General features: G+C 49.2%; 1 protein-coding gene across 4 annotated transcripts in view; it reads left to right on the top strand.

Annotated features, from left to right (window-relative positions):
* The window catches only part of PNPLA7 (patatin like phospholipase domain containing 7), a 408,012-nt gene that overhangs the window by 41,069 nt on the left and 349,804 nt on the right, over positions 1-17,139 (top strand). For all 4 annotated transcript variants that reach the window (XM_054007693.1, XM_054007690.1, XM_054007692.1 and 1 more), the window contains exons 7-9: positions 159-299; positions 2,952-3,111; positions 7,073-7,153. In XM_054007693.1, the coding sequence (XP_053863668.1) occupies positions 159-299; positions 2,952-3,111; positions 7,073-7,153 (382 nt within the window). The remainder of the gene's footprint in view (positions 1-158; positions 300-2,951; positions 3,112-7,072; positions 7,154-17,139) is intronic.

Genomic DNA, 17,139 nt, shown 5'->3' with positions numbered 1-17,139 from the left:
AGAAAAGGGAGGAACTGCATTGGAAATTGAGACCCTCACTGCTTTATAATAATAATAATAAATAATTAATTTTAAAAAAGCTTGTAATTCAAAAGCCTAGCATGAACAAAAGCTGACTGAGCACCTGAATTCTGTTCATTTTGCTTTTTCACTTGTAGGATTTTGCGTTTTAAGAAGGAGTCTCCAACTCTGCAACCAAAGGAGCCACCTCCCTCCCTGCTGGAAGCAGATCTAACTGAATTTGATGTGAAGAATTCCCACTTGCCATCAGAAGTTCTGTACATGCTTAAAAATGTCAGGTAAGGTTGAAGTGAAAGATCGAGGCTTGATCTTGATATGTGCTAAACTGGTGTAAATCAGCAGTAACTCCAGTGAAGTCACCAAGCTTTACCAGTGTGAAATCAGAATCAGACTCTTTAATGAATTTAAGTAGGTGGCGTAAGACTTTTCAAGTGGGGAAAAATAATACTGATTTGCAGTTGCCAAGAAGCGTTAGGTAAGGAAAGGAAGAGGGTGGTCAGATGGACTAGGTTTGGGAGTAAAAATGCTGAGCTCTGCTAGATTGAATAGATTTCTGTTAATGCTCTTTCTGTGCCTTTTGAAACTCTTTTTGGACTTTTTTCTATATTGCTACGGATATGTGTAACAAAGGGCAGTAGGACCATTTTGGTATATTCAGTGTCAGACTGACAGCTCTGCAGATTTGCCACGAGCAGAAGCAGCAGTAGTACAAACTTACACACCTTGCTCCTAGAGGGACCAGCTTCAGGGAAGGAGAGTTCACTTTTCATGTTCATTCAGTCTGGCATCTGCATCTCTTTGCGGAGATAGTTAAAGGAGCCAGTCACCTCGATTATTTTGCTTGTTATATTTTTTTGAGAAGTGATCATAGAATCATAGAAGATTAGGGTTGGAAGAGACCTCAGGAGGTCACGAAGTCCGACCCTCTGCTCAAAGCAAGACTAACCCCAACTAAATCATCCCAGCCAGGGCTTTGTCAAGCCGGGCCTTAAAAACCTCTAAGGATGGAGATTCCACCACCTGCCTAGGGAACCCATTCTTGTGCTTCACCATCCTCCTAGTGAAATAGTTTTCCCTAGTATTCAACCTAGACCTCCCCCACTGTAACTTGAGACCATTACTTCTTGCTCTGTCATCTACCACCACTGAGAGCAGTGGACTTCTGTCCATTAAGAGCTAACCTGAGATAATTCTTTCACTTTATGTAGGTGACTAAACAACCTCTGCATCTTTCCTCTCCTCTCTGTAGGTTTGTGGATGTTTTCATGCCATGACCTTGAAGACTAAATTATAGCATAGTCTTTGTCTTCCTTGGCCATCTAATAGAGTTACTGTTAGTCATCTAGGCTTTTATCTATGGGCTGATGGCACAATTAATATGTGTTATTCTTCACACATTTTATGGGTCAGTTAAATTCCACTGCAACTTGAATTTGTCACAGGAGAATTTTTTTTTTTTAAATCTACATTCTAGATGCTTAGAGAGCCCTTTTCAGTGCTGTGTACTGACAGGAAATGAGGGTAGAGACTGGTGTTGCTGCTTTTGCCTGTGTGAGTGCATGATTTGATTGTGGTGAGAGAGCCTGCTTGCATGTTCCCTGAGAGGGGTGGCTTATCACAAACTCCCAAATACTCCTGTGAAACTGGCATTTTCCTCCTCCTCAGTTCTGACATTTTTTCTGGTGAGTTCGCTGTTCTAGTTACATTAGTGAACAGAGAAGTTCTCTGGGTGATTTTCTTCATCAAGTGTGTGGGTATGTTTCAGGCTTCTAGGGTCACCCAATGAAATAAATAGGCAGCCGGTTTAAAACAAACAAAAGGAAGTACTTTTTCACACAATGCACAGTCAACCTGTGGAACTCCTTGCCAGCGGATGTTGTGAAGGCCAGGACTATAACAGGGTTCAAAAAAGAGCTAGATATATTCATGGAGGATAAGCCTATTAGGCAGGGATGAAAAACAATGCTCTGAAGTGTCCCTAGCCTCTGTTTGCCAGAAGCTGGGAATGGGCAACAGGGGATGGATCACTTGATGACTACCTCTTCTGTTCATTCCCTCTGAAGCACCTGGCATCGGTCACTGTAGGAAGATAGTATCAGAGGGGTAGCCGTGTTAGTCTGGATCTGTAAAAAGCAACAGAGTCCTGTGGCACCTTTAAGACTAACAGATGTATTGGAGCATAAGCTTTCGTGGGTGAATGCCCACTTCGTCGGATGCATGTGACATGCATCTGACAAAGTGGGCATTCACCCACGAAAGCTTATGCTCCAATACATCTGTTAGTCTTAAAGGTGCCACAGGACTCTGTTGCTTTTTGTAGGAAGATAGGATACTGGGCTAGATGGACCATTGATCTGACCCAGTATGACCTTTCTGACATTCTTCTCCACATTCCCACCTTCAAAGGCCACACATCAACTTTTGGCTGAGGAGGGCAGGTTGTGGATGCCTTTAGTAGTTAGTAGTTAATGGAGATATCCCATCTCCTAGAACTAGAAGGGACCTTGAAAGGTCATCAAGTCCAGCCCCCTGCCTTCACTAGCAGGACCAAGTACTGATTTTGCTTCAGATCCCCAAGTGGCCCCCTCAAGGATTGAACTCACAATCCTGGGTTTAACAGGCCAGTGCTCAAACCACTGAGCTATCCCTCCCCCATCAGGCAGAGTGCTGACCAGAGGGCCTTGCTTGAAAGCAATCCCAAATCTTTCCATCCCTGCAAGGGTCACACAGTGCTCCTGCTCTTCTGACTCAGAAAGTTCTGTCCTTCATGTGGCTGCATATGGCATGGGACTGCCAGGTTACCTCATGGATTCCCACAGTATTGGTACCATGAGGCTTTGCTAGTTTAGGGAGGACTGTCATGCACCATGGCATCTGCATGCTTCCTTTTGCAGCAGAGAAGGTGTCACTAATCCTTTGCTTTCCTGCAGGGTTCTTGGCCATTTTGAGAAACCTCTCTTCCTGGAGCTGTGCAAGCACATGTTTTTTGTGCAACTGCATGAAGGTGAATACATCTTCCGTCCTGGGCAGCTGGATAACAGTATCTACGTCGTGCAGGATGGCAAGCTAGAAGTTTGCATTCAAGAAAGTGTAAGGATAAGCCCATCCACTGACTCTTTTGATAAATCTCTTATTAGTATAGCATATGGCTAGAGATAAACATCTCCATCATGTAATAACTTGGAATAGGCTGTATTAGCTCCTGTAAGGCAAGCGTTAAGCTTTCTGGCAGCCTATAATTCATTAGGCCAGTGGTTCTCAATCAGGGATATATGTACCCTTGGGGGTACTCAGAGGTCTTCCAGAAGATACCGGGGGAGAGGAGGGGGTCTACCGGGGGGGAGGGGTAGCTCAGTGGTTTGAGCCTGCTAAACCCAGGGTTGTGAGTTCAATCCTTGAGGGGGTACTTAGGGATCTGGGGCAAAATCAGTACTTGGTCCTGCTAGTGAAGGCAGGGCGCTGAACTCGATGACCTTTCGAGGTCCCTTCCAGTTCTACGAGATAAGATATCTCCATATATTAAAAAAAATGATACATCAACTCATCTAGATATTTGCCTAGTTTTACAACAGGCTACATAAAAAGCACTAGTGAAGTCAGTACAAACTAACATTTCATACAGACAATGACTTGTTTATCCTGCTCTAGAGACTATACACTGAAATGTAAGATATATATTCCAATCAATTTATTTTATAATTGTATGGTAAAAATGAGAAAGTAAGCAATTTTCAGTAGTAGTGTGCTGTGACACTTTTGCATTTTTATGTCTGATTTTTGTAAGCAAGTAGTTTTTATGTGAGGTGTAACTTGGGCGTACGGAAGACAAATCAGACTCATAAGTACATAAGAATGGCCATACTGGGTCAGACCAAAGGTCCATCTAGCCCAGTATCCTGTCTTCTGACAGTAGCCAATGCCAGGTGTCCCAGGGGGAATGAACAGAGCAGGTAATCAAGTGATCCATCCCCTGTCGCCCATTCCCAGCTTCTGGTAAACAGAAGCTAGGGACAACATCCCTGCCCATCCTGGCTAATAGCCAATGACCATCCTGGCTAATAGCAATACTCCTGAAAGGGGTACAGTAATCTGGAAAGATTGAGAGCCAGTGCATTCGGCAACATGGTCATCAACAATGAGGAGTCCGGTGGCACCTTAAAGACTAACAGATTTATTTGGGCATAAGCTTTCATGGGTAAAAACCCCCATTTCTTCAGATGCATGGAGTGAAAATTACAGATACAGGTTGGTGTTTTCAGGATGATCACCAATGCATTGTAGTTTCCTCAGGAAGTCAGTGATGTCTCAAAGATAGCTAGGTACTTGGCACCATGCAAGGCACTGAATTTAGCCGTATGAAGTGGAAATCCATCAACTTAATGAAAAAACTCGCACAGATACAGACAGACATCATCTTCCTCTCCAAGTGCAAACAGATGGACATCATACCAGATGGACTGAAGGCAAAAGATCCATTGCAATCGACATACTACATGGACTGTGGTGAGAGATTGTGCCACACACTCTCAAAGAAACTGAGGAACCACCTGATCAGCATTCTGTACAGCAACCAGGAGAAGATCAAGAATGAGCTCTCAAAACTGGAGACTCTCATACAAAAGACCACCATGGATGTAAAAGATCTTTACACCAATATTCCACACGAGGATGGACTACAAGCTGTCAGGAACAGTATCCCTGATGAGGCCATGGCATACCTTGTGGCTGAGCTTTGTGACTTTGTCCTCACCCACAACCATTTCAGATTTGGGGACAACTTATGCCTTCAAGTCAGTGGCACTGTTACGTGTACCCACACGGCCCCACAGTCTGCCAACATTTTTATGGCTGACTTAGAACAACACTTCCTCAGCTGTCGTCCCGTAGCGCCCCTCCTCTACTTGCGCTACATTGATGACATCTTCATCATATGGACCCACGGGAAGGAGGCCCTTGAAGAATTCACCCGGATTTCAACAATTTCCACCCCACCATCTACCTCAGCCTGTACCAGTCTACACAAGAGATCCACTTCTTGGACTCTACAGTGCAAATAAGTGATGGTCACATAAACACCACCCTATACCGGAAATCTACTGGCCGCTATACTTACCTACGTGCCTCCAGCTTCCATCCAGGACATATCACATGATCCATTGTCTACAGCCAAGCCTTAAGATACAACCGCATTTGCTCCAATCCCTCAGACAAACACCTACAAGATCTTTATCAAGCATTCTTAAAACTACAATATCCACCTGGGGAAATAAGGAAACAGAGTGACAGAGTGAGGCGGGTACCCAGAAATCACCTACAACACGACAGGCCCAACAAGAAAAATAACAGAACATCACATACAGCCCCCAGCTCTCCAGCACATCATCAACTATCTACAACCAATCCTGGAAAATGATCCCTCACTCTCACAGACCTTGGGAGACAGGCCAGTCCTTGCTTACAGACAGCCCCCCAACCCGAAGAAGCAAATACTCACCAGCAACTACACACCACACCACAGAAACACTAACCCAGGAACCAATCCCTGTAACAAACCGCGTTGCCTATTCTGTCCCCATATCTACTCTAGCGACACCATCAGAGGACCCAACCACATCAGCCACACCACCTGCACATCTACTAATGTGATATATGCCATCATGTGCCAGCAATGCCCCTCTACCATGTACATTGGCTAAACCGGACAGTCTCTACATAAAAGAATAAATAGACACAAATCAGACATCAGGAATGGTAACATAGAAAAGCCAGTAGGAGAACACTTCAATCTCCCTAGACATTCAATAACAGATTTAAAAGTAGCCATCCTTCAACAAAAAAACTTCAAAAACAGACTTCAAAAAGAAACTGCAGAGCTACAATTCATTTGCAAACTTAATATCATTAATTTGGGTTTGAATAGAGACTGGGCGTGGCTGGCTCACTACAAAAGCAATTTTCTGTCTGTTGGTATTGACACTTCCTCATCAATTACTGGGAGTGTACTACATCCACCCTGACTGAATTGGCCTTGTCCACACTGGTTCTCCACTTGTAAGGTAACTCCCTTCTCTTCATGTGTCAGTATATCTATGCCTGTATCTGTAATTTTCACTCCATGCATCTGAAGAAGTGGGTTTTTTACCCACGAAAGCTTATGCCCAAATAAATCTGTTAGTCTTTACGCTGCCACCAGACTCCTCGTTGTTTTTGTGGATACAGACTAACACGGCTACCCCTCTGATACATGGTCATCAACAGTAATTTATTTTTCAGTTTATAAAATGAACTTATTGGCATATCAAAGTGTATGCACAAAAATAAAATCCCATGCGTTACAGCCTAGTGTGACATAATGTCATCTCAATCTCCAATTTAAAAGAAGTTAATTATACTTGGTGTAGTTTGCCAGCCTTGTGACTTCCACGTCTGCATTTCTAGTGAGAGAGGTACTGTTAATGACAATCTCTTTCCCTTCATGTGTTAAAACAAATTAAAAGGTATCAGACCTGTGAAGTAACAGCAATGAAACTAAAACAGGTTACCTTTACTGTTTAGCTGTTCTGTGTGTTGCAATGCTCAGCAACATCACAGCCTTTCAAAGAGGGTGGCAAAGTTTCTGCAAAGTGAAGGATAGAAGAGATGATGGGATACAGGGAAAGCAGGGCTGTCACTTGCATCTCACCCCATGTAAATCTGAAATGAATTAAAGTAAATAGTGTTGGTGTTTTTAAATCCTCTGCTAGGTGCCTTTGCTACCATCTGCTGGGTTCCAGTGCCACAGGTGACCTTTGCTTCTATCACTCAAAGTGAAAGTGGTGTTCAAAACCTCAGAATGGATCAGTACAATTCCAGGGGGCACAAGGAGAATCACCCTTGGGTCTAGTTCTGCTGGGTGAATTCCACTGTTAGGTGGTACTTAGGTTATCTTGCAAAATTAGAATGCGAGAGTTGAACAGCCATTTTTTTTGAAGCATGGGCCTGCCTGTATTGGCCCATTTAAACTTGGTGATGGAATACGAGCCGTTAATCTTCTCCCTCTGTCCATCTGTAGGATGGCACTGAAGTGGTCGTTAAAGAAGTGCTGGCAGGGGATAGTGTTCACAGCCTCCTCAGCATTCTTGATGTTATCACAGTAAGTTCCTATGTGCGGGTGATTTTTCTGAGACCTTGCCATATATCAGTGCACCTGTCAGAGCTATGCAGCTTTGGCACATTAGCATTACATTTGTCATCTTGATTCTTTCCTGGCATCTCTTTGGGTAGTGCTCCTCTCCAGGTCTGGTGCAACCTATTAGGCGATGTAGGTGGTCGCCTAGGGCACTAGCATTTTCCTTGGTGGCGGCCGGATCTTTGGCCGCCCCGGTCGTCGTTGGCATTTAGGCGGAGGGAGCTGGGGCAGGGGGGTGCGGGGAGGGCCGTCTGCAGCAAGTAAGGTGGGAGGGGTGGCACACAGAGGAACTCCCCGCCCCAGCTCACCTCTGCTCCGCCTCCTCCCCTGAGCATGCCACCCCGCTCTGCTTCTCTCCCTTCCAGGCTTGCGGCGCCAAACAGCTGATTGGCGCCGCAAGCCTGGGAGGCGGGAGAAGTGGAGCAGCGACAGCGTGCTCGGGGAGGAAGGCAGAGCAGAGGTGAGCTGGGGTGGGGATTTGCCGCACGGCTCCCTGGGGGGAGTGGGTGGGGAGTTGCTGTGGAGGGGGTGCCTCAGGGCGGAGGGGGGGGTGGGAGCTGCTGCGGGGTGGGGGGGCACCTCGGGGCGGGGAGCTGCCGCAGGTCTCGGGGAGGGCGCAAGGTGGAAGTTTCACCTAGGGCGCTAAACATTCTTGCACCGGCCCTGCTCCTCTCACTAATTAACAAGGTACATGCCATAATTGAAAAGCTCTCTGAGTGTACATTTGAATTGACTGTTTACCTGTGATTATTTCCTCACATTTCAGCTGGTTGGCCTTTGAACCCCTCCCTGGGTTTCTTACTTCTAGTTTGTTTAAAGCAAACAGACTGAATTTTGTTTTTCTTTAAGATGTTTGGTTATGTTTCCAGCACTTTAACTCTGGGGGGAGGTAGCTATGGGACAGCTATTGACACCAGGGTGGCACCCCGCTCCCCCACCACTGCTGTAAACTTAGTTCCATGGTATATCAGTGACTGGGGAAACATGCATTTCCCTATGTTGGAGGCTCAAATATGCCCAAGTTCTATATTGGCAACGTGTTGAAAGTTACGAGTACCTAATTGGCATGGAGCAAATAGCAGCTACCTTTATTTTTAATAAGAAGGGGTGGTCTGTGGAGATGACAAGTCCCAGCATGCAGTGCTCCATCTGTAGCAGAGCTGCTTTCTGTGTAGGGCAAGCTGAAGCATTGCATGCTGCATCCTGTAATACCAGCAGGGTGAGTGAATCCCACAAATGCTGAAGAAGGTGGTGGACATTGTCCTGGGCTCATGTAGCCTACAGGCTGCACTTTGACCACCCCATCCTCTCTTACACTTGCCATCATCAGTAGGACACCTGAATAAAACCCCACATCTTGCCATTTTAGGATGTGGGTGCTGTCTACTGTGTATGCATCCTGAAATACCTAGGAAGAGCACACATAGTACCAATGATTGTACTGTAGTTGCAGGCTGCTCGTAAGAACCTACAACTGGAATATAAATTGTTATTGCTATGTTAAATCAAAGAAGTGTGGGGGATTATCATGAAGAATAAATAACCTGTTTTCTGAGACACATTTTTCTGGCTTAATACTTTTGTATTAGAGCTTTTTAGCTATGAGTGTGCTGGTTCAGAGTCCTCTGCTTTTTGGTTTGCTTGTTAAGACTGTGCTATTAAATTCCTTTTATTTGTAATTTATGCCAGTTTCCTGCTGTTTTCCATTATCACTATGCTGTTTGCTGGATTTGACCAATCCACCAACTTTTGCCCATTCTGCATTGTTTAACATCAGGGTCATCTTGTGATTTGAGGTCTATTTTCTAGCCTTTACAGCATTGGTATGTTAATATTTATTATGTTTAATCTAGGGTTACCATACGTCCAGATTTTCCCAGACATGTCCGGCTTTTTGGGCTCCAAATCCCCTTCCGGGGGGAAATCCCAAAAAGCCGGACATGTCCGGGAAAATCGGGACATGCGGGGCCGGCGGTGCGGGTGCTCGGGGGCCGGGCCGGCGGTGCGGTGCGGGTGCTCGGGGGCCGGGCCGGCGGTGCGGTGCCGGGCCGGGGGCTGGGCCGGCGGTGCGGTGCCGGGCCGGGGGTGCCGGGCCGGCGGTGCGGGGCCGGGGGCTGGGCTGGGGGCCGGGGGTGCTCGGCCAGGCCCGGGGCTGGCACCCCAGGGCCCAAGCCGACCCAGGCTGGAAACGCCGGGGGGGCCAGCCTGGGCCGAGCCTCCTCCCCCCCACACCCCCACTTACCTGCTTCAGGCTTCCCGCGAATCAAATGTTCGCGGGAAGCAGGGGAGGGGGGCGGAGATTTTGGAGAGGGCGCGGAGTTGGAGCGGGGGGGCGTGGGCGGGGCTGGGGGCGGGGCCGGGGCCCCGTGGAGTGTCCTCCTTTCGGAGGCACTAAATATGGTAACCCTATTTAATCTAGTACTAGTTAAGGCTGGGTTTATGACAGAATGTTAATTAGAAAGTGTGCTGGTAGAATGACTAGTAAGAATGACATTAGGTTTGGAACTATGCTTTGCTCATTCACTTTTGTATGGAAAATGTCTGTAATTATTAAAACAATATTTTACCTCTGCCCCGTAATCTTTTCTTTTGTTCCTTTGCACAGTCAGTAATAAGGTTACATAGTGACTGTGTAGTTCTTACATCTTCAGAGCTCTGTGAAACATTAACTAGTTTTCAGTTGCTTGTGTGAGTAAGTCAGTGTAATCCTTCTTTTAAAAATGGGGAAACGAAGGCATGAGGTGACTTGCTGAAGGTCATACAGGCAATGGTGGCAAAGCTAGGATTAGGATCCACGAGCTCCTGGCCTTAGACAGTGTGGCCTATAGTTAATTATTTTTACGTACTCTAATTAAAAATAAATCTTTCAGTTGATAACATAGCAATTATACTGTGAAACAAGCTAATGACTTTCATCCTTCTTAATGTTGCTCATACTGCCAGTGACCATATATGGGTTGTGCCCTTTAACTTGTTTTGCTTATATGCCGATGGACTGGCTGGTGAGATACTTTATGCTGATTGAAACAAAATACATGCTACTAGCTAGAATTCCAGGGGGGATTTTCTGGACTATTATTACTACTGCACCTATTTAGGATTTGTTAAATACAAGGTGGTGGCTTTGCCTCTTCCAATAGTAAACAGGCATGTGAGTGTTCATTGGAGGGTGTTGGAAGAAGAGGTGGAAACAGAGTCCAGTCAACGAGCTCTGCTATTAATCATACTAGACCCTGTACCCTGTGTCACGGACTCACAGATCGTGCCCACTCTTGGCCCCGTGCGATCTGTGTGGGGGTACCCCTTTCAGTGAGACAGCCCTTCTTGGGGGTCCACTCTCGGGGTTAGGCCCCTCCACCTCCTAGAGCCGCACCTCTCTGAGACTTAGCACACCCATTTATTGCCGTGGGACCCCTCAGGGAGTCCACTCGCTCTGGACCCCCGGGGCCTCCACCCCCCCCGAAGGGGTTGATGCAACCCTGTTCTCTAGACTGGAGTGACTCTTAGCCAGCGTAAAACAGGAGGGTTTATTGAGCATTGAACACAGCACAGGAAACTCTCAGGGCCTCAGGCCTGGCCTCCCTCAGCACAGCACATCCCAGTCTCCCCTGCATCCAGGTGGGCTCTGCCTGCTCCCTCTCTCCAGTCCCGAGCCCCCCTGCTTCCCAGCTGGGCATCTGATATCACGGGCCCCAAGCCCCATCTCTGTCCATTGTCTTCTCTCCAGGTAAACAGGGTTGTAAACAGGGTGGCCTGGGCCTCCTCTCCTCTCTTCTGTCCTCTGGCCCCCTCTGGCTAGAACCGGCTGGTTAGGTCCCCGGGGTCGTCTCTTTACAGCCCATTGTCCTCCCACTGGCCAGAACTGGCTGTGACTCCTGAGCTGGGCCTCCGGGTCACCAGGTCGTCAGGTCACCAGTCGCTGAGGTATCCGTTCTCCAGACCATTGGCTGGGGTCCCAAGTTCCCTTTCCGGTCCTCTGTAACAACAAACTCCCTCTCCCCTCACCTCGTTAAACCAATTACACCCAGGGAAACTGAGTCCCACCCCCTCTGTATGCAAACCATTGGAAAGACCAGGAAAAAACAAGAAAATCCCCCACTTCGTCACATCTTTATTCCCCCCTTCGAGGCTGAACGGAGCAGGGTAACTTAGCCAGTGACCTGGGGAAGTTCAGGGCCCCCCCACCCCGTGATAAAGCATCGGCTATAACATTGGCACTCCCCCTCACATGGACCACCATGTCATAACTCTGGAGGAGAAGGTTCCATCTCAGCAGCTTGGCATTAGTTCCTTCATTTGGTGCAGCCATGGTCAGTGTACATGGTGAAGCGCCGCCCAAATAGATACGGCTGCAGTTTTTTAAGTGCCCACACCATGGCCAGGCATTCCTTCTCTATGGCCACATAGTGCTGCTCCCGGGGCAGCAGCTTCTTGCTCAGGTACACAATGGGGTGTCTCTCCCCCATAGTATCAGTTTGCATCCGCACCGCACCCAGCCCTGTGTCTGGGGCGTCGGTGAACACCAGGAAGGGTTTGTTAAAATCCGGGTTTACCAGCACCAGGCCTTGGATAAGTGCCCCCTTCAGCACACAGAGAGCCCTCTGGCACTGCTTGGTCCAGACTACCTTGTCCGGCTTTCCCTTCCTACAAAGCTCTGTGAGGGTAGCTACCAGGGAGCAAAAGTGGGACACAAACCTCCAATAGTACCTCGCCATCCCAATGAAATCATGGACCTGCTTCTTAGTCTGGGGAGCGGGCCAATCCCTGATTGCCTCCACTTTGGCCAGCTCCGGCTTCAGGTGGCCACCCCCCACCTTGTGGTCCAGATATGAAACCTCTGCCATCCCCACCTTGCACTTTTCAGCTTTTATGGTCAGTTCTGCATCTTGGAGGTGACCCAGCACCCTCTTCACCTGGGACACATGTTCTTCCCAGGTGTGGCTAAAGACACAGATATCATCAGTATACGATAGAGCAAAGTCCTCCATCCCCCTTAGCAACTGATCCACCAGGTGCTGGAAGGTGGCAGGTGCCCCCTTGAGGCCGAAAGGCAGGACCAGGAACTCGAAGAGCCCTACTGGGGTGGTGAAGGCAGACTTCGCCCTGGCTTCTGGGTCCAAAGGCACCTGCCAGTAGCCTTTGGTAAGATCCATGGTAGTGAGGTACCAGGCACCCCACAACTTGTCTAGGATCTCATCGGTCCTAGGCATGGGGTAGGCATCGGACACGGTGATGGCATTGAGCTTCCGATAGTCCACACAGAACCGGATCAACCTGTCCTTCTTGGGGGCCAGCACCACGGGTGAGGCCCAGGGGCTGGCAGACGGCTGGATCACCCCTAAAGCCAGCATATCCCTGACCTCTCTCTCCAGGTCTTGGGCTGTTTTCCTAAGTGACCCTGAATGGGGAACACCTCATGGGAGGGTTGGCTCCCGTCTCCCCCCCCCGGGGGACAGCCAGGTTAGTGAGCCCAGGCCAGTTGGAGAACAGCTGCCGGTATGAATGCAGCACCTCTCTGATCTCTGCTTGCTGGGCAGGGGTTAGCTGGTCTGAGAGGGGAATTGATTCCAGCGAGGGGTTAGTCCCAGCCTCAGGAAGGAGTCCCAGCAGGGGATCCTCTCCCTTCTCCTCCCACTGCCCACACACAGCCAGCACCAACTTCTCCCTGTCCCAGTACGGCTTCATCATGTTGACATGGTACACCCGGTGGCTGTGTGCCCGGTTGGACAGTTCCACTACATAGTTCGCCTCGTTTACCTGTCTGATGACTTTGAAGGGGCTGTCCCAGGCAGCTTGCAGCTTGTTCTTCCTCACGAGGATGAGGAGCATCACCAGGTCTCCGGTAGCATATGAGTGGGCACGTGCTGAGTGGTCATACCAGACCTTCTGCTTCCTCTGTGCCCTTGCTAGGTTTCCCCTAGCCAAGCCCATGAACTCCACGAGCTTTTCCCGGAAAGTCAGTACATACACACTGATTCCCCATTGGGAGAGGCCTTTCCCTCTCACTCGGCCCTCATCAAGTCCAGGGGCCCCCTCACTCTCCTCCCATACAGCAACTTGAAAGGGGAAAACCCTGTGGATTCCTGGGGCACTTCCCTGTAGGCGAACAGCAAGTGGGGTAAATATTTGTCCCAGGCTTGCGAGTGCTGGTCCATAAAGGTTTTCTGCATCATCTTTAAGGTCCCATTGAACCTCTCCACCAGCCCGTTGGACTGAGGGTGGTATGCTGAGGTCCAGGTGTGTCGGACCCCACACTTCTCCCACAGGCACTGGAGCAGGGTTGACATGAAGTTAGTCCCCTTGTCTGTAAGGACCTCCTTGGGGAACCCCACTCTACTGAAAATGCTCAGCACCGCGTCTGCCATGGCATCTGCCTCGATAGAGGACAAGGCCACTGCCTCGGGGTAGCGCGTAGCGAAATCTACCACCACCAGGATGTATTTCTTCCCTGACTGGGTCACCCTGCTGAGGGGCCCCACTGTGTCCACGGCCACCTTCTGGAAAGGCTCCTCTATGATGGGCAAAGGTCTCAGTGGTGCTTAACACTTATCCCGGGCCTTCCCCACCCTCTGGCAGGAGTCACAGGACCTGCAATACTGTCGGACAGCATCAAAGACCGCAGGCCAGGAAAAATTCTGCAGCAGCCTTTGCCTGGTGTGCCGGATGTTCTGATGCCCCGAAAGGGGGATATCAGGGACCAAGTACAACAGTTTGCGGCGGAACCTCTGGGGAGCCACCAACTGCCTCCTGACTTTCCAAGGTTCAGTTTGCCCTGAACCAGCCCATTCCCGGTACAGGAATCCCTTCTCCCACAGGAATCTCTCCCGGCGGTCCTCCCCCTGGGACCCTGCACCGCCGTGGCCAGCCAGGGCCCTCAGTTTCTCCAAGGAGGGGTCCTCCTGCAGCTCCGTCTGGAATTCAGCTGCTGGGTTTGAGGATACAGCCCTGGCTGGTGGTGCCTCAGTTTCCCCACCTTGGGACGGAGGCTCCGGCCCAGCCCTGTTGAGCCCTACCCTTGGTACTTCGGTCCTCGCCTTGGGAGGTCCTACATTCCTCACCGGCTCTGGCTCTGGATAAGGACCAGGGTGCTCTGAGTGCCATCCGGCCAGTTCTCCAAGTCATTACCCATTAGCACCTCAGTAGGCAGGTTATTGTGCACCCCAACCTCTTTGGGTCCCTCCTTAGCCCCCATTTCAGGGTATCCTCACTACAGGCACCTTGATGGGGGGCCCGAACACTCCCCTCAGGGGCATGTAGGTATTGGGCACTAACGGGTCTGGGTCCACCACCTCGGACCACGCCAGCGTCACCTCTGCACCCGTGTCTCAGAACCCCTGGACGCATCTTCCCCCCCACCTTAATGGGGATGATGTGGCGATTGTCCCCTGAGGCCTGTCCACGCTCACCCGGCGGATTGAGTACGGGTGCTCTGGACCTGGGACCCCACCTTCCCCTGCTGGCCTGGCCTGGCCTGGCGGTCCCCTCCCCCTGGCACAGCCCTCTCAACTGCAGCCCCAGGCCTGGCGGTGTCCCCTCTCGGTGGGCTTCCACCCAGTTGACACCCTGCGGGTTCTGCTTGGCTGCCATTTCCTTCATCTTCAGGCATTTGTGCCACCTTGTGTCCCTTTTGGCCACAGTAATTACAGGGGGGGAGGGATAGCTCAGTGGTTTGTGCATTAGCCTGCTAAACCTAGGGTTGTGAGTTCAATCCTTGAGGGGGCCATTTAGGGAACAGGGGTAAAAATCTGTCTGGGGATTGATCCTGCTTTGAGCAGCGGGTTGGACTAGATGACCTGAGGTCCCTTCCAACCCTGATATTCTATTAGATATTCTATATTTCAGGTCCCTTGAGTTCTACGAAGGGAGTTGGCCTGCCTCGGCATTCCTGGGCACCCCTGAGTTGGGCTTCCTGGAGTCCCACCTTTGAGAGGTCTCTGGGTGACTCCCCTTCTGAATCCCTGATGTGGGTCTCCCTCCTGCTCCCAATCTGCTGTCCACAAACTCATCTGCCAGTGCACCTGCACTGCGCAGATCTTTGGGCTTCTGGTCCACTAGCCACATCTTAAGGTCCGGAGGGCAGATGTCATACAGCTGCTCCAACCCCACCAGGTTATACACGTCCTCTGTGGTAGTGTTTCTTGCGCCCTTCCCCCCCTTGCGGAGATATTCCCCCAGTAGGTTGGCGACTTCCTTGTGACACCTGAGCTCTCGCATACACCCTGGAATCATTTCCTGTACGCCTGGGGGTCAGTTCAAACTTCAGCAGCAAAGCCTGTTTGAACAGGTCATAGTCCCCTGTCTCAATACCATCCATTTGACTGAACTCCTCTATGGCCTTGGGACCCAGCACGGGGGTCAGATAGCGCAGCCTCTCTGTAGGGTCAATCTGGTTCAGATCACAAGTCTTCTCAAAGGCTGTGAGGTAGGCATCAATATTCTCCCCCCCACCCCCCCTCACCCCTTGAACTGGGCAGCAGTTTGGTGGCTAGAATCTCTTGCACGACTATCCCATTCGCAGAGAAAACAGCAGTACTTTGTGTATCCAGTCTACAGACCAAGCAAGAGAGCAACAACCTTCAAATCGCCACAAAGCTGCCACTGATTTTGGTCATAGTTTATGCACCTCAAAAGTCGTTTCATGTTGTCCTAGGTTTCCTTCATATGGACTGCATGACCAACTGGAATTGATGGCAAAACATTGCCATTATGCAGTAAAACAGCTTTAAGACTCGTCTTCGATGAATCAATGAACAGTCTCCACTCATCTGGTTCGTGAACGATATTGAGGGCTGCCATCACACCATCGATGTTGTTGCAGGCTACAAGCTCACCTTCCATGAAGAAGAATGGGACAAGATCCTTTTGACGGTCAGGGAACATGGAAACCCTAACATCACCTGCCAGGAGATCCCACTGCTGTAGTCTGGAGCCCAACAGCTCTGCCTTACTCTTGGGTAGTTCCAAATCCCTGACAAGGTCATTCAGTTCACCTTGTGTTATGAGGTGTGGTTCATAGGAGGAGGATGGGAGAAAATGTGGGTCCTGTGACATTGATGGTTCAGGACCAGAAGTTTCATCCTCTTCCTCGTCTGACTCAAGTGAGAATGATTCTGGTGCATGAGGAACTGGCAGTCCTTCTCCGTGGGGTACTGGGCATATAGCTGATGGAATGTTTGGATAATGCACAGTCCACCTTTTCTTCTTTGACACACCTTTCCCAACTGGAGGCACCATGCAGAAGTAACAATTGCTGGTATGATCTGTTGGCTCTCTGCAAATCATTGGCACTGCAAAAGGCATAGATTTCCTTTTTCTGTTCAACCATGGCGAAGATTTGTTACACAAGTGTTGCAGCATATGTGTGGGGCCCACCTCTTGTCCTGATCTCCAGTTTTGCAGCCAAAATAAAGGTGATAGGCTTTCTTAATCATAGTGGTTATACTGCGCTTTTGTGATGCAAAAGTCACTTCACCCCAAACATAGCAGAAGTTATCTGCACTGTTCACACAAGTACGAGGCATCTCTGCTCACTTTGGCTAAACAGAAACGTGTCCCTTTGCAAAATCAAACACTGACAAATAAGAGAGCACGACACTATGATTTCTAGAGCTGATATAGGGCAATTTGTTCAGCAGAGTGATGTAAGCTTCGTTATGATTGCATCATCCATGACTTCTAGGAATAACATGATGCAATTCATATGTATGATGCAATACCAGCTTCAGATTGCATCATTCATTGTTTTGCCTAAAAAGCAAGTACTGTCCAAACCCAGTCATAGATTTATTCATAGATCCAGTCAAAGATGTATTTTAGTCATTTCTGGTTTAAATTGAGATCCCTTCCCTTTATAACTCATTTATCCTCCGCCATTCCCAAGTCAAGGGTCGTATATACTGACCCAATAGCATATCTTGAAAACTAGAGCCAATCAACAATTTTAAGCATCA

Source organism: Malaclemys terrapin, chromosome 17, assembly GCF_027887155.1.
Source record: "Malaclemys terrapin pileata isolate rMalTer1 chromosome 17, rMalTer1.hap1, whole genome shotgun sequence".
Classification (NCBI taxonomy): Eukaryota; Metazoa; Chordata; order Testudines; family Emydidae; genus Malaclemys; species Malaclemys terrapin.
This window is presented reverse-complemented; position numbering and strand designations above follow the sequence as displayed.